Source organism: Atractosteus spatula, chromosome 4 (genome assembly GCF_055471065.1).
Source record: "Atractosteus spatula isolate fAtrSpa1 chromosome 4, fAtrSpa1.hap1, whole genome shotgun sequence".
Lineage (NCBI taxonomy): Eukaryota > Metazoa > Chordata > Actinopteri > Semionotiformes > Lepisosteidae > Atractosteus > Atractosteus spatula.
Genome location: NC_142709.1, coordinates 44,811,434 through 44,838,937, shown reverse-complemented (window position 1 = coordinate 44,838,937; position 27,504 = coordinate 44,811,434). Strand labels below are relative to the sequence as shown.

The 27,504-nt window shown below is 38.9% G+C and overlaps 1 protein-coding gene across 1 annotated transcript; it reads left to right on the top strand.

Moving 5' to 3' along the window:
• Positions 1-3,764: 3,764 nt before the first annotated feature.
• LOC148836382 (olfactory receptor 6N1-like) lies at positions 3,765-27,504 on the top strand. The gene is made up of 2 exons (XM_088914153.1): positions 3,765-4,717; positions 27,252-27,504. Exons 1-2 carry the CDS (start codon positions 3,765-3,767, stop codon positions 27,502-27,504), a joined length of 1,206 nt encoding a protein of 401 aa, XP_088770279.1.

Genomic DNA, 27,504 nt, shown 5'->3' with positions numbered 1-27,504 from the left:
CTCCACTAGTCCATTCTCAAACAGGTTGTCTGACAGATCAGTCTACAAATGGAAAAGGACCACAGTCACTCTACTTAGGAGTGATTGTCCTACCAAAATCTCTCCAAGAACAAAACAGAAAATACCAAGGCTGTTACAAAGAATCATGATACATCTGATACAGCTGATACATCTAAATAATTACAGGCCACACTTGCATTGGTCAGAGTGAGTGTTGATGACCCATTAAAAACAACTGAATAAGAATAGTATTCATGGAAGGATATCAATTCTTTGGCCAGTTAAGATTCTTGGGCAGTGTACCACGGTACACTTACGTCATCTAGATGCGGTAATGAGTTTTGACACACAATCTGAGTGACTGCATCAGTATAATAATAATAATAATAATAATAATAATAATAGTAATAATAATAAACTTTATTTTATATGGCATCTTAAAAGGTGGCTTCCCAAAGCGCTTTACAGAATGACAACAACAATAAATAAAAAGAATACACAAGATAAAACACAATTACAATATATAGAGGAGACCGTGGATGGTGGTACTAAGAAAAGCAGAGAGGTGAAGAATGGAACCAGATAAGTGAAGGGTTTTCTAAAGAAGAGGGTTTTGAGTCTGGATTTGAAGGAGTTTAGAGAAGGTGACTCTCTGATATCCTTGGGGAGAGAGTAACAGAGCTTGGGGGCATAACAGGAGAAGGCCCTGTCACCCATACAATGTAGACGGGCTTGGGGGACAGTAAGAAGAGCAGAATTAGAAGAGCGAAGGTTGCGAGGCGAGGGAGATAATAGTTCAGACAGGTACTGAGGTGTCAAGCCATGCAGAGCCTTATAGGTGAGCATGAGGATTTTAAAGTCTACATGGAATTTGACCGGAAGCCAGTGCAAGGACTCCAGGATAGGAGTAATGTGATCATTTGCACTAGACCTGGTCAGGATTCTGGCTGCTGAATTTTGGACATACTGCAGTTTGTTCAAAGTACATTTAGATACCCCAGCGAGTAGAGCATTACAGTAGTCAATTCAAGAGAACACAAATGTGTTGATCAGCTTTTCAGCCACAGTTAGTGATAGCATAGGGCGTAGTCTAGCGATATTTCTGAGGTGAAAAAAATATTTTTTGACAGTATGCTGCACATGTGGGTCGAATGTTAAGCCAGAATCGAATAAAACCCCAAGGTTTTTCAATTTAGATTGAAGCTCAAGTACAGAACCATCAACAGATAGGGTTACAGGACTGGCTTTACGAACTTGATGGGGGGTGCCAATAAGCATGACTTCAGTCTTGTCGCAGTTAAGATTAAGGAAGTTTGGAGTCATCCAAGTTTTTATGTCAGAGATGCAATTAGATAGAATAGAGACAGCCACATCAGTGTCAGGTTTGGTATGGATGTATATTTGAGTATCGTCAGTGTAGAAATGAAAGCTGAGGCCATGTGATCTTAAAAGCTGACCAAGTGGAAACATGTAAATGCTGAAAAGCAAGGGGCCCAGTATTGAGCCCTGAGGAACACCAGACTTAACAAGACTAATTTCAGATCTGTACCCATTAAGAGAGACAAAGTGACAGCGATCAGTGAGGTAAGATTTGAACCATTTTTGAGCAGTGTCAGAAACTCCAATATACAGTGTCAATATACATCAATTGAAACTGGGTTACAATTGATGTACAGTATATTGATACAGATCCTTGCAAGGCTTTCACTTACAATGATACCCTATATTGTTGGGTTACAATTGATGTATACACATTTTTTAAAGTGACTATTATTGACTAAAACTTAATAGTTTTAAGTCAATAATAGTCTTAAAACTATAATTAAAATGAGCACTTTTGAATCTCAACTTGAATTTTATAAAACTGTAGTAAGACTCAAAAACTGTTGTCCATCTCCGATTGCCAAAGAACCGGACAGAGCTTGTGTAGGGGTGCGAAGATGAATGGGCAAAGATATACCATCCCATTGCACAAAAAGACTTATAAAAAAATACTTGCAAATGTTATGTACTACGGAAGATATTTCCATGGAGTATTTACTCAGGGGGAGGGGGTGAACTTATGTAATAAACATTTTAGTTTTAATTTTTCTTTGCAGTTCAACACATTCAACACAGAACTGTCTCAAGTTTGAACTTGATTTCTGCCTCATCTACTATGTTCACTGGGTATTTCTCATACCCATCAGAATCTTGCTTTTGTATTTACTTTTTTTACATTTAATGACCTCTGCTTCCATTGTGACTACTTAATTACTTTTTCTGATGATTGTAACTGCCTCTGAGGTGCAGCCTCACAGGACTCAGGAATGACATAAAACTCTTTGTTCACTACAGATCCTAAGCCATTTACTTAGTCTATTACAATGCTTAGAGCAGGTAAGTGTGCTTTGCTCTTGATCATAATAGAGCAATAGAGGTCTTCTTACTTGTTGTGTTTGGAATGAAGGTAGCATTTGTAGAATCAAATTGTGTGATTTCACATGGGAATAACAATAGTTATTTTTACAAGAGAAAAAACATCAATTATCATGCATTTACACAGGATTGTAGTTTTTTTTTTAATTAAAGGGTTTTTTTTAGAATCAAACAGTGATTTCACACGTGAATATTTTTTTTCTTTGCACAGAATCTGTTTTGCACCACAAAATACAGATGAGGACCAGTTATCAAATCAAAACAGCCAATATTTCAGAAGGAAATCAACATAGTTGTGTTTTTGCATCAAAAAGGAAAAGCATTGAAAAATTAGGAAAAATCATCATGTTTTATAGATTGCATTGCATTTGAATTCTATTGCTACTATTTTGGGTGAATCACAATGAATGTTGTTAAATCCCAGCAAGTGCTCATGCTTTCTTGCTCATGAATAAGTAGTCACAGAGTTAATCTTTTTCTCCCTTTTATTTTTTGCTGAGATTTTTAGATACAATTTGAGATTTTATAAGACACTTTGTGAGAATAATTAAGCTATACATGATGGAAAATAATATCACTTTCATATTTTCGCATCATTCTTTCTTTTTTTAACTTTTTATTTAGCAATGGAAAGATTTACAAACAAAACACTTCCAGAACAGCAAAATATTTTGACATTATTCTATACCATAGTTTGACTATCAGATTTAGAAATATGTGGAATGTCTGTAAAAATTGTAAGAATATAACATAAATAAATACTATAGATGTAATGCAACAGTTCCTAACTGATTTACTGTACTGTTCCATAGTATTAGGTGGGGTGATAAATAATGAATTAATAAGGGGAAGTGTATTAATAAATCAAATCCATGCACTTATAAACATGATAAAGTTGCTATATATTACAACTTCTGGTATTATTTGTTCAAAGTACTAAATGCTGTGAAACAATGTGGAACTTTACACACTGAAGTGATTGCAAAACTTAAGGTCTTCAGAAGAACTCTGACACTGCCAAATTGTGTATAGTGCCTTGTGATTATACTGTAGATTGGTGTCTCTTCATGCCTTTTTTGTTTTAGTTTTAAACAAATTTAAGCATTTAACATTTACATTTAAAATATTTTTTCCTTGTTGATACAAACAGTTTACAATTACTGAAAGAAAGAATAGACAACAGAACAGATGTTTTATCCTGGAAGTATTATCTATGAAGTTGTTCTGCAGACTGATACAACTGTTTGAATTATTCAGTAACAATAGTATAATTTAAAATCCATTTGTAGGTTTTAGTTTTTTTAAATGATGTCCTCTTTTATTTCATGTTTCAGAATAAGTTAGCCATGGATGCCATGAACCAAACAAGGGTCACAGAATTCATTATTGTAGGATTCCCAGGAATTCAAGACCCAGAAAGCAAGTCCATCCTATTTGCTGTCTTCCTCACATTGTATCTCATAATTGTATCTGGAAATCTTCTTCTTATTGGCATATTTCTAGCCGATTCAGGCTTACACACCCCTATGTATATGACAATTTGCAGTCTGGCGATCATTGACATTACAATTCCTACATGTACAGTTCTAACAATGCTAAATGTGTTCCATTTTGCTTCTTATGCTGTCCCCTTCCCAGCTTGTTTCACCCAAGCATATTTTTTTCTGGCACTGGGATCTGTGGAGTGTTTTATCCTATTGATTATGGCTTATGACAGATATGTGGCCATTTGCCACCCACTGCACTACCCTGCCAAAATGAACCAAAGTTTCACTTTAAAACTCATTACTCTCTGCTGGCTGGGAGGATTCATGAGCCCAATTTTTCCAGTTCTTCTGGGGATGACAAAGCCGTACTGTGGACCCAACAAGGTTTTACAGTGCTTCTGTGAGTTTTCTGGAGTGTTACGCTTGGCTTGTGCGGACATTACCTTGACCAGTTTTGTTTCTTTAACTTTTGCTCTGTGTGTGCTACTGATCCCCATCATCTTTATCCTGATATCCTATATAAAGATCATTAAGTCAGTGCTGCAGATTACCAGTTCTGAGGGGAGGTTGAAAACCTTCTCCACATGTGGCTCTCACCTGCTGGTCATCTGTGTGTACTTCCTTACTTTGTTAGGCGTCTACATCTCATATAGGATTCCTGGGACTTCAGTGGACATGCGCATCATGGCATCACTGTTTCAAAATGTTTTCCCTCCCATCGTGAATCCAATAATTTACTGTCTGAGGACTAAAGAGATCAGGGCCAGTTTCGTTAGAACCCTGAAAAAGAAAAATATTTTACCCAGCACTTGGTGAGAAAGTTTAGCTTCATTTGTTATTATTTCTAATTGAAATACAGTAATGCACCTCTTTCTCTTGATCTTCATAATCATCAACTGCTATAATTTAAGTCTTTGAAAGACCGTTTGTATCTTTACAGAAAACAATAAAATACATTGAATTTTATTGATTTGTACTTCTCAGAGCTGTGTATAACTTTCACTCACACACATACCCTGTACATATATTTATGTTTAGATTGAGGGTGACATCAATATGCCATGCTGACCACATCTCCTCCAGCTCCAGTGTTGGATGGTCGAGAAAAATGGTGGCCCTTGCCCCCCATTTCCCTCATGGGCCTTTATGGCCTGAAAAGCAACCTACCTATCAATATGCCAGTTTTTTTTAAGAAAAAAAAAGTTAGATTCACACTGAAAACTATAAGAAGACATAATAAAACTTCATAATATCTGAATGTACCATTGTCCCATGGCCTAGTGTTTGGCATTTTTCCTTAGTGTAGTGATGTGAGTTTTATTTTACTGGATGTCATTGGCCAAGTTATTGGGTTTGGCTTCACTAAATAACAATCTTGAAATACAAATAAATCAGGATTTTTTTTCTCTCAAATAATGCAACAAATTTTATTGAAACCAACACACACATGAGCTCTTCGAAATTATTACAGCTTGTTGTTGGGTCTGGCGTGAATTTGTGTATCTGGATGAATTAAGTGATGGTATTGTGATTAAGGATTTCTTTGCAAAATTCTTTAAGTTAAACAAAGGAGGGAAGAAGGGTTATTTTTACTATTGGCGTTCCGACATTCTGACTGATTTAATTCCCCTCATTTAGCTGAAATGGATAAAGAAATCATGCAGTAGTTATATGTATTGGAAGGTGCTCTGTTTTATTAACAGACACTCCGACTCAAACCTGTGTCGTACAGTGATATAGATGTGGGTAATGTCATCCCCATTAAACACTGTGCTTATTGCGCAAATCCTGCCAAATAAGAAGCATTGCAGAAGGTGATAAACTGTACATTATTTACTGGAGCACAGTTGAGTTCAAAGAAGGAAGTCTGTGAAGCGACTCTGTTTATTGGTACCAAACATTGAAGAGACGTTATGGTTCTGTACAGATTACAGAAAAGCGAACGGTGAAACTCCACCAGATGTCGTATGTACTCTTTAACAATAGTCAAGGACTGATGTGCTGTTTCCATTTGTAACAGGGTTACTCCCTAGAGATTAGTTCCTTTTAACTCGGAGTTTGTAATGGCAGCTGCTCTGAATGAGTTAAGCTTTGATGCAGTATAAATAAATGTATTTTCCACAAGCTACACTGTAGTGGCTTTAAAACTATACAACATCACACTGTTTGCATGTGGCATGTCCTTGTTCAAGTTTTAAAACTACAGTATGGAAAAAGGAGTGTTAAGAAAAAACAGGACATTTGATTGTTTGTTGCCTTATGTTAAACAGCAACAATGACAAAAGAGCATGCTACTGAAAATTAATTCCCATCCCCCAGAACTGTCTATTCTACATAACATAGCACAGCAGGGTGTTAACACTCATAGGCTTGGAGTTAGTAATGTAGGAGGCTCTGAACAAGTTAAAGTTTGATGCAGGGCAAATAAATGTATTTCTCACAAGCTATACTGTAGTAGCAGTTTGAAATTATTCGTTGTTATTAATAAATCACTTAGCTGCGAACATGTTGTGATATTTAGAAATCTCAAAAATGTCATTATAGTGTCCATAATATTTGCAATTTTAGTTTTTCAAAGAAATGTTTATTTGTTAAAAGAAATCTCAAGGTGACAGCTGGGATCAAACCCTCCAGCATGCAAGGCACATGCCTAAGCCATTTCATCACACACGTAATCACACTGAAATGAGTTAAACTGATGCAGACATTTACAAAGAAAGTGTACTACTGTGATCATTTGAGCTATATGAATATAATTATATCGTTTTCAATTTCTTTAGATACGCAATTCCATATAACATTCCCTATTAATCAAATTCTAAAAGTATGCATTTTTTTACTGTGATAACGAGCGCAAATATTCATAGGAAATGTTAAAACTTTATAACTTTTTAGAAAGTATATAAACTTAATATAGTCAGAAGGAGCATGTAAAAACTTTTCCAAAATAACCACAGTATGTAACCGAATGAAAGACTTTGATCCTTAAAATGTTTAGGAAGAAAGTGGAATACTGATGTGTATTTTTATTCAAACTACCAATACCAGCCATATACAGTTTACATAATATGTTTATGTTCCAAAATTAATACCGTTTATGGCCTTCAGACGCATTATGCTCCTCTTCTTTTTATGCTCCGCTACAAAAATTTCCCTTTAATTGTAAAATTCCATATAAATATTCAATATTAAGAGGATTTGCACAGTAAAGATATGTCAGACAAGTGTAGCAGAAATAAGTGTCATAATGTCAAACTCATAGCAGGTGCAAAATTAAATGAAATAAATCCCTCTGTTTTAAACAACTTCAAAAACCAGAGCAGAAATGGAAGGAAAGGGAGGTCCTCTCTATCCCACTGTAGAGGTTTGATGGGTTTACTGAGACAATTATTAATTGTAACAGTAATCACGAGGTGGTTCGTTGTGGCTTTTAGAAAATCAATCGTCAGAACAACTAACAACGCACACACACGGATTCAATACACGAGATACCTTTATTAACATAAATTGTGCACCAAACATATACTAGTCTGCCTGGATACAAGCGGCAGACCTTACTGTGAGGGTTATCAATATACAAGGTATATAATCTCGAAGAGATGCAAACACAAAGAGATACACAACAGAGAATATATGTCAATATACTGTATATCGTTCGGTTACCAAATCGCTAATCAGTGTTATTACCCACTGTTACTCTAAACTCGGAAGTAAATACATTACTCATGAATTAAATTGATAACAACTTGTGTTGAGGTACAATTGAATTCTCAAGACGCAATGTAGAACATGAGGTTTACTTATCCACTGTGTATGGATTTCGAATTTCCCGGCACGAACACCAAACCAGCTGACAGGCTCTGTTGCAGCCTCTGTTGCAGCGGTTGTCCAATGGGCGTTGTCCCGGCGTCTTCTGGCTACCGGCCAACCAGTCGAGGTGCAGCTCGGAGTAGGACGGGCGGAGGAATCTAACTGTGGCGCGCAGGGCAGTCGTTGCTCCGAGGGGATCTACCAGCAGTCCGGCTGGCTAGTAGAAAGTCTCTATGCACAGAGTGTGACCGCGGGTCTTCGCAAGTCACTCTTTTGCCCGGGAAGAAGCTGGTTCGTTCCCGGTCCAGGGCTGCTTCTGAATAAGCTATTCAGGTTGTCGACGAGGGTCCAACTGTAGGCTGCCGTTGATCAAGCGGAGCATTCACGTTGGTAGAATTCTGAGTACGTATGGATCCTCGGCCTTGCGCTTAGAACAAAGTCCAAGTCCCTTTGCAGACAACAGCAGTTGTCACGTGATTGTCTCTGAGGATGCGCGAAAATGGCCAAGGAGAGCCCCGATCTGAGCTTGCGCTCCCTTTTTGACCAAGACACAGATGTGTGCTGATTGGTTGAGAGTTTGGCGGGCATTGGAGACCCACCTGGTGTTACCACGCCCTGCCAGTCCCTGATTGGTTGATCAAGGTGAGATATGAGTCACTTACTCCTGACACTTAGGAATGCAGTCCAGATGTTCATTTGGCACTCCCTAGACAGATAGGCGCCGATGGATGACCATTGATCATGATAGCCAGGCTTAGCTAAGTGCATCCCCGTTTGGGAGCTGTCCCTTATCAAAAGAAAACATCTTAAATCAGCCTGCATGAATACTTTCTCTGTGGCTGCACCACAGAGATGGAGAGTGAGATGGGGCCTCATTTAGGAAAGCACAGCAACGCTTAATTCTGTCTTATTAACAAGCATTGCCACTACACAGGTTTCCCCGGGTTTCTGGTTACTTCGCCTCAGCACTACCCAATCTACTTTCCCCGGGTATTTAGCCTCTATTCTGCGACATATGGCATTTAGCTGGGTCTGATAGATACTGCCAGCATCGCTGCTGTATGGGTGGTCAGGGCTAAACTCATCTTGACCATCTCCCCTTACATCGCCATAATCAAGCTTCAAAGTCTTTATAAAAATAGTCTCTAGCTCTCCGCTCGTGGGTCTGCTTTGTGCTACCAGCCGTCTCAGGGCTGTTGTGTACTTACGCCCATTGGTTTTGGGGTTTGGCAGCTCCCCAATAACTGCTGCCAACTCAGTTAATTTCCATGGGCGATAAACGAGGACAGTAGGTTCCTCATCATCACCGGTGCGGGGATTAGGACATTCAATCATTGGCATGTGGAGCACCCCCTCTACTTCCTCCATGGACTGGGGATGCGGAACGGCAGAAGGATCTGTGGAGCGACCCCCACTATACCGCACTCCCCTCCTTGTGCAGGACGGAGAGAGCATCCCCTCCGTGTCACCCTTTCTTTCATCCCGTCGCCTATTATACGGTGAAGCCGGTCTGCCCTCCCCATATGGTGGAGGCGACGGAGGGGTAGTCACAGGAGCAATAGCTACTGCAAGACAATCTAATTCGGGATACACTTTAGTAGTGCTCAACATCATCTGTTCAGGTTTCTTACCCCATCCTGATTCATGCCTCTTAGCACATTCCTCCCACACACTTACACATCTGCACATATATTTAAAATCCCACCCAGGATCTCCCTCTGGGTTAAGTGAATCTGTCATTTCGTGTAATAATCGTATGGCCCATGGCTGAAAACTACCTACACGGGGCTATCTCTCATTTCTCCATCCTGACATATTATCGGAAAAAGGTTGACAGTATATTAACCCATATTCTCTTCCCACTATATTCATGGGAGTTTCAGTTTTCTTCCCACTATTGTCTAACTTACTTTGTCTTTCTCTAACTTGCGCCTCAATTTTCCACAACTCAAAACACTTCCAGTCGACTTTCTTATTTCCCTTTTTCTCTTTTTCTTTTAACTGTTCTTCTAGTTGTTGTATCTGCCTGGTACTAAAACTACCATTTTCTGGAAAACCTAACTTACTCCACGATGGAAGACACTTTATTCCCCTTTCTCCAAATTCTTTGTACATGTACTTCGCTGGACCGCTCAGTCCTGTTTCCATCTTTGAATTTTCATTTCCCATTTTTACCGGTGCCTTACTTTAGAACCTTATCACATTAACTACTCCGCAGAGCAAAAACCACACGTCTGTGTTAAGATAAGTTCTTTATATGAGTCCCGGACTCATCAAACCCACGTGAGAACACCCTCACCGGCCTACTCTCTTTCTGCAATAAAACCACAGAAAATATCTAAATCGTCTTTTTACTTGAGTGTCAGACTCACTCACTCAAGCCCCAGGCTTAGAGCAAGATTTCTTAATCGTAAAACAAAAGGTTCGTTAAAAGGATCACTTACTGTCGTCAGACAGCCGTGAATTCTCCAGACGCATCTAAGGAAGGACAAACAGTTTATCCTCCGAGGTTCGTCCAATTTGCTAAAATTGTCCGGGCCAGGATGGAGTTTCAGCAGCCGTCCGTGCTCAGGTTAGTGTCCCATCTGGGGTGCCAATCTTGTCGTGGAAATTTACCTATCAAGGAAGCCACAAGAGAGAGTTCTCACCTGAGTAAGGTCTTTATTTCAATATTGCAATATTGGGATCCCTGTTGCCACTTTGCAAAGTGCAACCAGAGACTCAATTTATTACAAGCAGTACAAGGTTTTCATAAGACGTTGCGCTGTAAAAAAGCTCAGCACTTTGTCCCTTCTAAAACTTCCCCTTTCCCTAAGACAAAACAGATTACATCATAAAAGAAAGAAGAAGCATCACTAGATTTGTTATTCAAAGCTTATCAGTTACTTTCAGCTAATCTAACGACCCAGACAGCATATATTGTTTTGGTACATTGTCTTCTAAAGTAACCTAAACAGTGTACTTTGTTTTCTAAAATTCTGCACGTACGGTAGCACAGCAGTTACATCCTTGAAATATATTTTCTAAAAGCACCAATATATTTTTTGCAAAGCTCTCTACATTTTAAGAATCAATTTACTTATTAGATTTCCATTTCAGTAGAGAAAAGTTTGTTTGTCCCTGCTTTTACTGAACTGCTCTGAAATTCAAGAGATCTACAAAAGAGACCACCTGTACTCAATTTGCTGAATACTGTAAGTGACTAACATTTAGTCTCAAGGCACAAGATTACTTCTGCTGCAAAATGAATATTGGACAGAATTCTGTTGATGTACAGACTTACTCTCTTAGCATGTCTTAAATTAAAGTCCCAACTTGGACAACAATAGTTGCAGTCACCTGGTTGAAAATGTTATCAGATTGCTAGGTGCAATGAAAAGAAAGAAGTGGAGCCAGCAGGTGACTTATGCAGCACCTTTCCAACAAGAAAATGGTGAATTGTTATGATGTAATTTGGTGTAATGTTTCTCCACCCTGCAGGATCCCCTTTTGTTCTTCATCCTTTGGGCAATTGAATGTGACAACTAATCAGGGATGCTCACTTTCATCCTTTCATGTTAACCAATAGCTCAGGCAGTGTTTCTTATTTCTGCTCCATGAACAACACTCAACAGTGATGATATGATGATGACATATTGACATAGGTTTTTCAAACCTCTCTTACGATGATATCCAATTACTGTCTATGATGTGTATATTGTAGATGTATAGGAACAAGTAATAGGTTTATTCCATGCTGAAAAAAAGAAGAAAGAAAACACAACGTTTAGGCCTCACACCTGAAGAAGGCTCCACAGCCGAAACATTGTGTTTTCTTTCTTCTTTTTTTTCAGCATGGAATAAACCTATTACTTGTTCCTTTGCAGCCTACGCATGATGACGCAGCTACCCACCTGAACTGTAATAGATGTTTACTTTTTTTAAAGTTAATATTTTAATCAAAAATTGAATCGTCAAACAGAACAAATTTTCTTTTATAAATTAAACTGAAATATAATTATTACATACAGGTGTGTATTTCAGACTCATGAACACAATATTCCATTATGGTAAAAAGAGGTATTAATGTGTTCTGTTGATGTTTCTTTGTTCCTTATGATATTTAAAAGGAGTTTCTTACTTCCATTTAGGTTTTCATCATAAATCCATAAACCACAAAACTGGATAGGATTTTTTATGGTTGCAGTCAATGATTTGTTCTCTTTTTCCTTTCTATTCATGGGATGACTCAAAAGCTGGAGTGTAGAAATATTTAGCTCTGACTGTATTCACCTCTGAGGTGCAGTGTTCAGAGCCCCAAAGGACTAAGAAATGGCACAAAACTCTTTATATAATTCACATCATTAATCATGTCCTATAATCTGTTGTACTGCTAAGAAGGGGTAAGTGTGGCTTTCGCTTGATCAATACTGAAGTAATAACCTTTTCTTACAGTTTGTCTTTGAGATTAAATTGTTGGCATGTTTAGAACCAAACAGAAGTTTTACTGGACTGCATGATATATTTAATCTACAAAGTGTAATTATTTTTACAAGTTAAAAAGTCAAAGTTTGAAGAATTTTCACATGCAATGTTGTAGAATACTGTCCTTGCAGACAATTTTACATGAAGTTTATATTGATTATATATTTTCTCCTCATTAGAATTTTGTTTCAAAACTGAGTATTTTCACAACATTTAGTGTGAAAGCACAGTCCTTCTTGCTAATGACTATTTTAATATACTCATATATTTTGTAGAATGTGTCTAGGTTTCACTTAAGCACCATTCTTCATTCTTTGAACTTTTATATGTGCACAGGTCTTAAGAGATTTTTGTGGTACTGTAAGTGTGATGAATTAGATACTTTTTCAAAATGGGTGCTGAAGTGTATTTTATTTTGAGATGCGGTGATTAAGGTTGTGATTAAGATTGTGACTGATATGAAAAAATTTGCTCAATAAGGTTTTGCAATACCAAATCAGTTACTGATTTAAGGGAGCAGCATGAGGCTTTGGACTCTAAGCTGAAAGTATTCAGGTGTTCAATGAATTCTATGCAATTGTGTCTCCAGGTTGTCACAATAAACAGAATTGCTGTTCTATATTGATTTATCTGGAAGAATAAAACAAATTGCAGTTACAAATCAAATCTAATCAGCTCACTTACAGGTGTTTCTTGACATTAAAATAATGTTATTTTCTCTATACATCCATTAAGCTACAGATCCAGCCATTCAAAGTGCGCGGCACAGACACGTACCGGAGGTAATTGGCTATGGCCTCGCGATGATGCAAAATACAGTGGTACGTGATTGGTTGACCGACAGGGGCACTCGTGGTGCGTTGGTCGGTCGTCGAAAGATTTAAATGTCTTTACTGTGACCATTTTAGTATTGAATATTTATATGGAATTTTACCACTGAAGGGAAATCTTAGTAGCTGAGCATAAAAAGAATAGGAGCATACTGTAACGCGTGTGAAGGCCATAAACGATATTAATTTTGGAACATAAACATACAGTATATGGCTGGTCTCGGTACTTTAAAGAAAACATACACACTAGTATTCCATTTCTCCCTAAACATTTTAAGCATCGAAGTCTTTAACTAACGTGATACTGGAGTCAACAAGCATACTTTTAGAATTTGATTAAAAGGGAATATAATATGGAATCGGATATCTAATGAAATTAATAATGATATAATTATATTCATGTACCGCAACACAAGAATAGTACACGCTGTACTATGTCTGTTGATAATGTTTGAAGGGCTTTTTCAACATCCCTCATGTGACCTTGGCGGTGGTGTTGTGGGTTAGGTTCCTGACTCCCATACCACACGTTGAGTGTTCGAATCCAGCTGGAACCATAACTTTTTTTTAACAAACATTTCTTTGAAAAAATAAAACGTTTCCCTGGGTCAGAGATTAAATAAAACTTTACTCGCACCAAACAAATTTATATTTCTAAAGATCACAACATGATCGAATTTAAGTCATTTTAATAACAATGAATAGTCACCTATGCGTTACAAAATAAACATTTATATTGATTTAAATCGTGTTTAAATGGCCTTTATTTAAAACCCATAAATAAAGCTGATACTGTTTAGACTTTTAATTATTTAAAACTGTATTACAGCAGCACAATGCACAATGCAACGTAAATCGCTATCTTTGTCTTCTGCGTAATAATGTTCACCTCTCTGTCCAGCAAATTAACAATAGTAATAATAATTAACTTTATTGTCTATGCGCCTTTAAAGGTGGCTCCTCAAAGCGCTTTACAGGATAAAAACAATAACAACAATACTGTTAGGCTGGGCAAACGATTTTTTTTTTAAAGAAATACAAAATGAGATATAATGATGTGTTCCGGCTTAGACATTAACGAAGAGCATAACACGGGGGCGGCGTAGCGGTCGGCTCCGGCTTTCCCATCTATACTGATGCACTGCAAGTACAACCCCCCTCTCTGCTGGAGTGCTGGCTGTGACAAATTAAACCGGTTTCACAGGTATTTTCAAAGTAGAAGGGGGCGAGATTTCCAGCGAAAGACACCTCCCCCCCTCCAAAACCCAGTAAGTACAGTACTTACTAGTTAAGAAAGCTAGGCTCCTCAATGAAATCGCTTTAACATGCTAATGCGTTGGTGTAACAGTCCGGGTGTGGCAAGCTTCTAATGTCTCCCGACTACAGCGAAAGGAACCCTTCTTTCATTGGAAGACAATGAACATAGGAACAAGTAATAGGTTTATTCCATGCTGAAAAAAAGAAGAAAGAGAACACAACGTTTCGGCCGTGGAGCCTTCTTCAGGTGTGAGAGAGACAGGGCAGTAGGCAAAGGTAAAGTAGCGGGAGAACAAAGGCTGGGAGGGAGGAGGAGCGAGAGGCGGGAGCAGGGGACAGAAAGAGGGGCCAATCAAGAGGTGTGAAGTCAGAATGGGTGCAAAGAGGTGTGAAATGAAACTTCAAATGAATGGAGAAAATTTAAAAGAACAGTAGTCTGTCGTTAAGGGAAGGGAGAATGTGTGATCCTAGCTGCAGAATAATTTTAGTTTCGGTGGTCTTTCTGATGTATGAGTTCGGAAAACCGTCTTTGAGAACACAGACGGAGAGATTAGAGTGGTCGTGGCCATCAGAGATGAAATGAGAAACAATGGGCTTGGAGAGATCTTTAATCTTCACAGCCCTGACGTGTTCTCTGAAGCGGTCTCCGAGTCTCCTTCCTGTTTCTCCAATGTAGATGGCTGGGCATTTACTGCAAGAGATACAGTAAACAAGGTTGCTGGAGGTACAAGATGCTGTCTGGGTGATCCGGAATTGTCCTGAGGGGCCTTGAATGAGTGTGGTGGTGGCTGTGTACTTGCAGGTGATACAGCGAGTTCTGTTGCAAGGGAAAGTGCCAGGTGTGGGTGGTTGTTGAGGGCGGTCAAGGGAGTTGTGAACAAGGAGGTTACGCAGATTAGGTGGTCGGGGATATGAGATGATAGGGCGATCAGAAAAGAGGGCCCCAATGGAGGGATCATCCTATAGGATGGAAAAGTTGTGGTTAATGGTCCTGGGGATAGGAAGTGTGTTAGGGTGGTAAGGAAGCACCAAAGGAATGCAGTTGTTACGGCGGGAGTTCCTGATCGGGTTGATGGTCCGGGGGGTGTTTTTGGCTCGGGCAAGGGCCCTGTCAATCACACTGCTGGGGTATCCTCTGTTGATGAAAAATGAGTACATTTCGAGGGCTTGGTTCTCGAAGTCGATGTCGTCGCTGCATAATTGTCGTAACCTAAGGAACTGTGAAAAAGGAAGAGAGTTTTTAGTGTGGTTGGGGTGAAATGAGCTGTACAGGAGGTAGCTGTGTGAATCCGTGGGTTTGTAATAAACTGAAGTGGACAGTCGGGGGTAGTTGATAGAGAAGTTGATGTCTAGAAACGGAAGAGTAGTGGAAAATATGTTAACTGTATATTTGAGGGACGGGTGGAAGTTGGTGAAATGGTGCAGGAAGAACTCAAGCTGATCGTTGGAGCATGTGGCGGCACCGACGCAGTCATCAATATATCGTTTGTAGAGGTCAGGGACATAGCCAGTGTAGGAAGCGAAGAAGCATTCTTCTACCCAGCCGACAAAAATATTGGCATAGCTGGGTCCCATTCTGGTGCCCATGGCAACTCCACTGACCTGTTGGTAAAAAAGATTATTGAAAGAGAATGCGTTCAGTGTGAGGACCAATTCTGCAAGGCGTACCAGGGTGTGGGTGGGTGGATCAAGCACTGTGCGTTTGTCCAGCGTGTGCTTGAGGGCTGTAAGGCCGTCATTATGACGTCCCTCTTTTCTGATCGCCCCATAATCTCATATCGCCGACCACCTAATCTGCGTAACCTCCTTGTTCACAGCTCCCTTGACCGCCCTCAACAACCATCCACACCTGGCACTTTCCCTTGCAGCAGAACTCGCTGTATCACCTGCAAGTACACAGCCACCACCACACTCATTCAAGGCCCCTCAGGACAATTCCGGATCACCCAGACAGCATCTTGTACCTCCAGCAACCTTGTTTACTGTATCTCTTGCAGTAAATGCCCAGCCATCTACATTGGAGAAACAGGAAGGAGACTCGGAGACCGCTTCAGAGAACACGTCAGGGCTGTGAAGATTAAAGATCTCTCCAAGCCCATTGTTTCTCATTTCACCTCTGACGGCCACGACCACTCTTATCTCTCCGTTTGTGTTCTCAAAGACGGTTTTCTGAACTCATACATCAGAAAGACCACCGAAACTAAAATTATTCTGCAGCTAGGATCACACATTCTCCCTTCCCTTAACAACAGACTACTGCTCTTTTAAATTTTCTCCATTCATTGGAAGTTTCATTTCACACCTCTTTGCACCCATTCTGACTTCACACCTCTTGATTGGCCTCTCTTTCTGTCCCCTGCTCCCGCCTCTCACTCCTCCTCCCTCCCAGCCTTTGTTCTCCCGCTACTTTACCTTTGCCTACTGCCCTGTCTCTCTCACACCTGAAGAAGGCTCCATGGCCGAAACGTTGTGTTCTCTTTCTTCTTTTTTTCAGAATGGAATAAACCTATTACTTGTTCCTTTGCAGCCTACGCATGCTGACGCAGCTACCCACCTGAACGACAATGAACATATTCTAGCCCTAAATGAATAAATAGCAAACATGGTTTACATAAAAGACATTTTTCCAAGAAAGTTTAGCCTTTGTCACTAATGAAACAACTAAATAAAGACATAAATATAGAAATCTTAAGATTTTTAAAATACATGACTTTGCTAAAATTTATTTAAAAATAAAAACGATTACAAACGCCATTGGAGAGAGAGAGTGCTTACTTTGTAAGCACCCAGACAAAAATACAATGCTTTTATTAATTCTTAATCAGATGGTGAGAGTGAAGGGTGAAGAGTGAAGGTGAGAGTGAATACAATGCTTTTATTCATTCTTAATCAGATGGTGAGAGTGAAGGGGGAGCGATATGGTTGAAGGTGAGGAAACAGAAGTGAAAGAGGGGGAAGCTTAATTGACTAGAACAGGGGAGGGATGTTGGTTTTGCATAAGGGGCGGGACTGTGGAAATGAGGTCTATTTGGGAATGTGGAGTTACATGTTCTGGCTGTTTGTGAATTATCGTTGTTGAGTATGGAGTGTTGAGGTATTGATTTTGTGCAATGCTTTATGTTGAAAATTGAGATGGATTTTGTTTATGATAAAGAAGATAAACTGGGATGGGAGGAGGGTTTGGTTTTGCATAAGGGGCGGGATTATGATAATTGGAAGAATTTGAGAGAGTTTGCGGGCTGTTTTTGATATTGAGATATGTTTTTGGTTGGTATTATATTTATATGGTTGTTTTTGTTGGTTGGTCGTTATTATGGTTATTATGTTTATTGTGTCATTTTTGATTATTGGATGTAATAGGCGAGCGAGCGCCTTCTTTTTACTTTTGTAGCCAAAAGGCCTTGCAGATCAGATTCCCTTCCCCCTGCGGAAAGACAGACACATGTTTTCACAGTTTAGAAGTCGCTATTCAGACGCAGGTGAGCAGGCCCTAGATAAAACATCAACTTTATTTAAACTCCAATGAAAGTATTAATGGTTTTTAATTACCGTACTCTTATGGAACATGCCACCAGCCATCTGCATTGAACGATTAAAAATAAAAACGATTACGATTGGCACTCCTGTAGCTTTTTCACGAAACCTCCTTTTTCAAGAAACTTCCAACAGAGCTGTTCAACCGGTTTTTATCGGGCACCTCTTATGTCAGGCGTAAGCGATAAATATACAGTATTTAGCTGAAAAGCTGTACAACGCAAGACATTTTGTTACTCTAGGAGGTTTCATGAAAAAGCACATTGTGCTGCTGTAATAGTTTAAAAAAAGTCTAAACAGTATCAGCTTATTTATGGGTTGTAATTTAAAAAAAAAAGTCCAAAACTGCACTCAAAATGCAATTTAGTGCTTTCTGGCAAGAGGAGACCCCCAAATTAATAATGTAACATGCTACTGTTTGTGCATGAACATAGTTACTGTATACTGTTATTTCTTTAGATACGCAATTCCATGTTATTTTTTAATCCCTGGCGGGACCGGGAGTCCATAAGAATCGAGTAATAGGTTTCATTGCGCTTTGACAGATCATCTTTAAATCAATTGTTGATTTAAAGGTTGACACTAAATGTTTATATTGTAACGCATACTGTACAGCCTCTATTTCTCTATAAAAATCTAAAAGATCGTTTGCGCAGCCTAAGAGGGGGGCGAATGCACTACAATAGATTAGCATACTGTAGAGGAAAACAGTACAGGCATCGTTGATATGAGGACTTTTGAAACCAAATTTCCCAAATTTAATATGTGCTTTTCTATATTTATTGTCAATTGATTGTCCATAATATTTCTATTCTAAGCAAGGAGCGCTTCACCCTGCCTGCTGTGGGAAGAGTTGGCTTCGGTCATCCCACACACCCCGGACACCTCCCGCCCCGCCCACCATGAAACTGATTTGTTCCCCCTGCCCCACCAACTCTCGCCGGCCCAAGTCAAGGCAACCACCCATCTGCTGCAACCAGTCCAACGCCAGGATACAGTCCTCACGGACTGGGGCAAGGTACTGTAGAAGGGGTGTTTCACCCTCGCAGCCCCAAAGTGCATGGTGAGCGCCCTGGGGGTCCGGCTGCCTTGGTGCCCGGCAGGACACCAGGCCACAGCAGGGTGATGGTCGAACTGGTGTCGACGAGGGCCTGGCAGGGTCTGCCCTCAATGAGGCAGGGAAGAAATAAGCCCTGGGTGTGGCCAACCCTTCCCACAGCAGGTGGGGTGAAGCACTCTTTCTGGCTTTCCGGAGTGGGGGTAGCGTCACTCAAGGGCGGCCTTCCCCTCTTTAGGCCACCCCGCTCCCGTTTCCCAACAGCCTCCGGAGTCCCCGGGGCTCCAGCGCCCGGTACTCCCGTGCGGTGTGTCCCCTCTCCCCACAGCGGTGGCAGATGACCAGCCGTCGTTGCTCCCCCAGCATCGCCGTGCTGGGCGTCTCCTCCTCCCCATCTGATTCCCCGTGCGCCCCTCCATTGGTGCCCACTGGTCTCCTCGAATACGGCATCAGCCTGCTCAGCCAGAGCCAGGGCCTGCTCCAAGAGGACCGGCGTGGCCAGCATCACGTGGCACTGCACCTCAGTCGGTGCCAGGGCCCAGAGGAACGCCTGAGGTGGGCCTCCTCCGGGAGAGTAGGGTAACCCTGGCGGGCTAAGTAGGCCACTTCTGCGGCTGTTACCTTCACTGTTACCTGGATACCTCTTTATTTAGAACTCACTCTTTCCCCTGCCTGTCTGGCTTCTTTTAATCCTTCTGTGCCCGGATTGCAGCGGGTAAGATATTTTTCCAAGAAAAAAAGAGAAATTAAAAAAAGAGAAATTTCACCAGAGCCCCTTCTCGTGTCTAATTTTTAGTTTAGAAGGATTCAAGCAGGATTTTGGATGAAAGGCAGCGACCTTAATCAAGCCCAAATCATAATTGAACCCATTCAGAGCCTACATTACATTTTAGCGTTTCATTCTGAGAAGAAGACCCTCACACCTGAAGAAGGTGAAGAATGTGTACAATGCTGTAATACAATTTAAAATAATTAAAAGTTTAAACAGTATCAACTAAACTCCATTAATATAAGTATCGAGTGGTATTAAATAAATACAGCTTTTTAGTATAGATTACACTTTTCTAAAATGTATTTAAAAAATAAAAACGATTACAATCTAATTTTTCCACGTTTGATCCCAAAATCCCAAGAAAAATAAATCTAAACGGGGAGAAAGCTATGCTGAAAGTCAAAGATATCAATTTATGTTGCATTTGTCTGATTGTGAATCAAAAAATACATTTAATTAACTGCTCTCAGTGACAGGTGACAATCCTCCTTACACTCAAGTGAAAAATTAGTAATGCCAATGTAAACGTCGTATCTACAATTTGTTGATAATAGAAATATTAAGTTCTCTAAAGCTTTGTGGGGCAGCAAAAGATTCGAACACCCTATATTGTAATGAGTTGCTGAGCTGAGAATGGGTTATGTTCCTGCTGTCAGAGGGGGTGGAAAGTGCCCGCGGTCATTTAATTAGTATTACAATTCCCACTGATTCCCTTGCGAAGATATGGACATAAGAATATTCTTTCGTGGTAAAAAAATGGCATTAAGCACTTAAAATTAATATGGTTAATAAGAGTAAACTGTAACATGCTGTAACAAGATCGGCTAAACTGGGATCTATTGCTTACGCCTGAAATTGGAGCTGCTCACCGTGCAGTGAATAGTGACTAATAAGTCTGTCTTTCTGTGGGGGGAAGGGAATCCGATCTGATCTGCAAACCTCCAACAGAGCTGTTCAACCCGTTTTTGTCGGGCACCTCAAGTGTCAGGTGTAAGCAATAAATATATTTAGCTGAAAAGCTGTACAGCGCAAGACATTTCATTACTCTAGGTTTCGTGAAAAAGTACATCGTGCTGCTGTAATACAGTTTAAAATAATTAAAAGTCTAAACAGTATCAGCTTATGTATGGGTTGTAATTTAAAAAAAGTCCAAAACCGCACTCAAAATGCAATTTAGCACTTTCTGGCAAGAGGAGACACCCAAATTAATAATGTAACATGCTACTGTTTGTGCATGGATATAGTTATACTGCTGTTTCCTTAGACACGTGATTCCATGTTTTATTCTGAATTCTGAAGAACCGGGCATCCATAAGAATCAAGTACTGTAATAGGTTTATTCCATGCTGAAAAAACAGAAGAAAACACATTCCATAAGAATCAGCGCCTTTATGTAGCGCCTTTAAAGGTGGCTTCTCAAAACGCTTTACAGGATAAAAACAACAATAACAACAACAACAATATTGTGTTTCATTGCACTTTGACAGATCGTCTTTAAATCAACTGTTGATTTAAAGTTTGACAGTAAATGTTTATATTGTAACGCATACAGCCTCCATTTCTTAATAAAAATGTAGCCTAATAGGGGGGGTCTGCTCTCACAATCCTCCATATAATCAAGTGAAAAATTAATAATGCCAATGTAAATGTCGTATTTACAATTTGTTGATAATAAAAATGTTAAGTTCTCTAAAGCTTTGTGGTACCCAGTTTACCCATTGTTATTAAAAATGACTTGGATTTGAACATGTTGTGATATTTAGAAATATAAAAGTCAATTAATTGTCCATTTCTATATTTATGTCTTTATTTAGTGGTTTCATTAGTGACAAAGGCTAAACTTTCTTGGAAAAATGTCTTTGCTGTCTTGCTGATAGGTTAAGCTTTCGAAACTCAGCCCCAAAGTCATGTGACTGATTTTTCGCCCTGTTTCGTTGGTTAAACGCAATAATCACAAGCACCACCATGGTAACTGGGATGTGTAGTTTTTAATTCAGTTTGAATTATAACTGTATGTACTGTCTTCATGTTTGGCCAGGGCTTTAAAGAGAGGGCGCACCAAAAATATCCGGTGCCGTCGTCTCCGCTTTAAAGGTACCCCTGTGCTGGAAGAATTTGACCTCGGAACATTTGCCCAGCGTACTTACATAGGCACATCCCGGAATTTTGACTTCACTGTGTAATGAAGAAATTTTAAAGACTACTTCTTAGCGTAGATAAAAAAGCTTCGATTCCCATGGACAGTATCTTATATACATATCTTTTTCTGTTGTCTTTAATGATCTCTTGAGGATCCTTGTGATATTTTGAGCTCTCGTTGAATGATAAGTGTCGCAGTTTAAATAATTTTCGTTGTTACAAATTATGAAACGCTCTGTTAAAAGCAAGGGGGTTTTTATGTCCGTTACTGTAAAAGAAAATGCCCGACGATCTAGGGATTGAACAGTTTTTCAGTGCTTGTACAATCGATGGAAATGTTCAAATAAATGTGCTAAAGAAATAAACAAAAAAGTTATTCCTTTATCATATTGGCTAGCTAATGTCCCATCCTTGTTAGATAGATCAACGGAATACTGTGGTGGGTGTTACTTTTTGTCGATGAAACAAATGTCATTACAAATAGTGCGAACCAGCGTAATACTTTGAGTTTTACTGGTGGAGCTCATACAGCTGTGTCTGGATATCTTGGTCAAATATTCGGCTAGTGTGTATTGTCTGTTTGGGGTTCTGTAGCATTCCACATGGCTGGGCAGCTTGTTCCCCCCTCCCGCTGTTTAGGGAGAAATTGAGTATTGGTGTGTATTTTTTCTTTAAAATACCAATAACAGCAACATACAGTTTAGATAATATGTTTAAGTTCCTAAATTAATATCGTTTATGAGCTTTATGACCTTCGTTATGCTCCTCTGCGTTTTATGCTTAGCTACTAAAATTTCCCTTTTTTGACCGGGGCGGGGGACATTCGGGAATGTGAGTCTAATTAAGAATGAATAAAAGTAATTTTATTAAAAACGCATTTGCGTTTGTCTGGGTGCTGACAAAGTAAAAAACAATTACTTTTTGACAATGAAAAACTGTGTGTGTGTCTCTCTCTCTCTGCTGGCGTTTGTAATCGTTTTTATTTTTAAATACATTTTAGCAAAGTCATGTACCATAAAAGTATGGTAATTAAAAACCATTAATACTTTCGCTGGAGTTTAAATAAAGTTGATGTTTTCTCTTTTTGGCTAGACTTGACTATTTAGCCATGAGATAAACAATACTTTGTCATTAAACAACCTTATCATAAGGCGCATTTATGAGCAATATTATTTCTTATTTCTGAACATTATTACGCAGAAGACAAAGGTAGCGATTTACGTCACATTGTGCATTGTGCTGCTGTAATACAGTTTAAAATAATTAAAAGTCCAAATAGTATCAGCTTATGTATGGGTTTTAATTTAAAAAAAGTCAAAAACCGCACTCAAAATGCAATTTAGCGCTTTCTCGCAAGAGGAGACACCCAAATTAATAATGTAACATGCTATTGTTTGTGCATGAACATAGTTACTGTATACCATTATTTCTTTAGATATGCGATTCCATGTTTTTCTTTAATCCCTGGCGGGACCGGGCGTCCATAAGAATCAAGTTATAGGTTTCATTGCGCTTTGACAGAAACCAAATTATATCGTTATTAATTTCTTTAGATACGCGATTCCACATTATATTCCCTATTAATCAAATTCTAAAAGTATGCTTGTTGACTCCGGTATCTAGCGTATTCGTATAAGCTTAAAACTACAACTTTTTATACACATGTTATTTCACGTTAGTTAAAGACTGCGATGCTTAAAATGTTTAGGGAGAAATGGAATACTGGTGTGTATTTTTTCTTTAAAGTACAGAGACCAGCCATATACAGTTTACATACTGTATGTTTATGTTCCAAAACTAATATTGTTTATGGATTTCACACACGTTATGGTAAAAGTCCATATAAATATTCAATACTTAAACAGGCACAGTAAAGACATTAAATATACATATACATACTGTATACAGTACAGTATACATGTTCCTAAATCAATATCTTCTATGAGCATGTGAAAGGCATGGTGAATCAGAGATTCTCAAAAATTACTGTACTTTGCATGATTGGAAACAAATGCGTGATTGGATCAACGAAATGCTGTGGTGTTACTTTTACAAAGGTGAATGAAAAAAAGAATGTGGACCAGGGCAATACTTTGAGTTTACAGCTTGTCCAAGGTCATTCATTATACTGTAAATACTATTAGTAATGTCTTTGGTAAAGACTTTGATGGCAACAGCTCAAACATGAGAGGTTGAGCTTTATTAGCAATTCAGGATACTATTATTTTATTTGCGGTATCATGCCGTTTCATGCGGCGCTATGCGAGAATATACGGTATTAATACTGTAACTTGCGGTATACTGCGTCAAGCGTACCGGAAAATAATGCGGTATCACCCGCTTGTTTTGAATGGCTGCATCTGTAAGTAGCTTCTTCTTGTATTACAGAATGCAGATTTATCAGATTAACCTGTTAAAGCTCAAAACAAAATATACATTTTTTAAACTATAACTTTAACTATAGATTTGTTATTGCCTATAGATGGAAATGAAAAGAGAAGAACAATGCAAAAAAAGACTTCAGCTCAACAGAGACAGACTTGTGATTTGCAATTTTTGGTACAGCATCAGGAAATACAATGTGTTGCTGTATGGTGTATCAGTGCTATAAAATATTTAATTGAATTTTACTGATTAGATTGGCTTTGTATACAGTAAAACTTCTTGCATTTTTGCTGAATTCTTTGATATTTTATAGGAGTCTATATACTTTCTGAGAATAATTAATACAAACAATATGCTAATGAACATCACTGGCACCTTGATATGACAAGTCTGGGATTGCAAGAATATTGCAGATGGATACAATTTTGTAGATCTTATGCAAGTGATCCTTTTATGCAATAGTTCCTTTTATTAGGTGGTGTAATACATATTGATTTAATTAGGGGAAGATTGATAATAATTAAACCATTCTATTCACTTAGAAATGTAATAATATTGCCATATCTTCTGGCAAAAGTTTTTACATTTTAATGAGTGCTGTGGAAATAAGTATGTGAAAACTTTTTTTTGTGAATTTTAAAAACTGAACTGATTGCGGGTCTACTTGAATGACTTCAACAATATCAGTGGTTTATGAGGATATTTATGGGCTTCAGAAAAATATTTTAATTTCATTTATATTAATTTTAAACAAAAAGAAAACGTTTTTGGTAAGAATTAACTTTTTTTTCCGTTGGAATATTTACAATTTAAACTCATGAAGAAAAAAAATAGGAATACAGTCTGAACAGAGCTTTGCTGACTGAGACAACTGACTGAATTATTGAGTAACAGTAATTTTAAGTTCCTGTTTTAACACCATTTAATTGAAAGCCCTGGATTCACTTTAAAACTCATTGCTCTCTGCTGGCTGGGAGGATTCCTGTGTCCAATACCTGCTATTACTTTGGGGATGACAAAACCATACTGTGGACCCAACAACGTTTTACAGTGCTTCTGTGACTTTTCTGGAGTGCTACGCAAGGCTTGTGCAGACATTGTCTTGACCACCTATGTGGCTTTAGCTATTAGCGTCTGTGTGTTATTGTGTGTTATGATCTTCTTCATCCTGCTATACTATCTGAAAATTGTGAAGGCATTGCTCAAGATTGCCAGTCCTGAGGGGAGGATTAAAGCCTTCTCCACATGTGGCTCTCACCTGCTGGTCATTTCTGTGTACTTCCTTACTTTGACAGCTGTCTTCATCTCCTACAGGATTCCTGAAACCTCAGTGGACATGCGCATCATGACATCAGGTTTTCAAAATGTCTTCCCTCCTGTCATGAATCCAATCATTTACTGTCTGAGGACTAAAAAGATCAGGGCTAGTTTCGTAAGAACCCTGAAAAAGAAAAAGATTTTACCAAGTAGTTGATGAGAAAATGTAGCCTTTTGAGAAGCATCTACTTTTATTTGTCTTTAAGAGCATTTTTTATGCATTAGATTAAAAAGAAATTGCAATATTCTAACAGGAGCTCTCCAGCGGTGTTTGTAATTACACTCACGTACACATAAATATATATACTCTGTATATGTGTTTGTACATGTTACATTTTAGGGGTGGAATCCCTTCCAAAGGATGGCGCGTTTTTAAAGTATTGTGTCCCTGTCACTATACTGGGGAAATAGGACCCACCCAGACCGTTGGATGAGCGCCCCCTTCTGGCTCCACCTACTTACCTTCCAGCAGCAACTTTAGCATTCCCAGAAGGTCTCCTATCCAGGTACTGACCAGGCTCACAGCTGCTTAGTTTCAATGGATTGCCAGTTGTGAGTTGCAGGGTGATATAGCTGCTGGCAAAATTCTGATGCTCTACCGACTGAGCTATCTGGGTCCTTATCTATACATGATCTATCATACATGTATCTGTGATCTATACAAAACTTTGTTGCAGTGATTTTTTAGTAACCTCCTCACATGTGAATTGCGGATGGGCTAGATAAATAGCATTTCAGATGTGGTGGAACAGTGTGAAAGAAATTGCAAATGCAGAACATGTTGAAGTGATCTTGGTGAGATGTCATGATTTACGGCTTTCCAAATTATTATTGAAGGACTTTTTAGTTTTTATCATGTGATCAACCTAAACAGTGAGTGACAATGCACTGATTTAGATCAGTCTTCAAAATACCAATAACATAAAAAGCACCCAAGGTCTCCTAATCAGCTATAAAAGGCAGCTTATCTCTTATTGCGGCTTCTGTAGGCAATATTTTAGAGTTTGATACTTAGTAGCAATCTGAGTTATTAGGATGTTAGGCCAATAAAAAGCCTTGTTTGTGCATTCTGTAAATATAGTAACTTGTGTGTTGTATGTTTTGTTGTGCGTAGTAGTTGTATTGACACAGTTAATAAATATTTGTTTAACAAAGCTGCCTGGATTATTAAGCCTCTCACCAAAGCTGTGCCAGAGAACAAAGAATTCACATGCCTATAATAATACCAAGCACTCAGGTATATTCTGGAGAAATCACTTACAAGTTGGGAGTTATGAATATTTATTTTGCTTATTGCTTTGAACCGCTCCATCAATCTCTGAAATTCACAATTTTCATAACCCCCCATATGTAACAATATATTAGAAAAGTGCACCAGATATCAATTTCAATGTCAAAGAGGAATCAATGTCCTCAATAAAGAACATACTGTATAACTACTGAGATAAACATATAATATACACATACACACATAGCTAAACAGAGAAAACTTACAATGCAAAACTGCCACTCCCCCATTCAAAACAAGATAACTCCCTCCAAAGAGAAAATTAAATGAGAGGAGGGGGGGCAATTGGGTTTTCCTCTCTCCCACTCTTTTCGAGACATGCCCTGGGATTTTTAATGATCCCATTAATGATGATCCCATCCCATTTTTAGCTCTCCTTGTGAGAGCTGCACACCCATTCATGGTTTAGACTGACCACAAGAACTTCAAGTATGTTTGGAAGGCCAAACAACTTAATCTGCGACAAATGCACTTGACTTGTTTCTTTTCCCAGTTGGATTTCACTATCACCTACTGACCGGGATACAAAAACAGGAAAGCTGAAGATCCACGCCCTGGATAAGACTCCCTCAGAAGATATCCCTCAACAACAGATTATTGGGGTCATGCTGCTAGAAATGGAAAAGACCGTGGCTACCACACTATTATCTGACCCGGCTCCTTCCGATGGTCCACCAGACAAATGTGTTGTCCCTCTTCTCAAGCCTGGCAGGAGGTTCCATAGTGGGGCCAATCCTCCAAGTTAG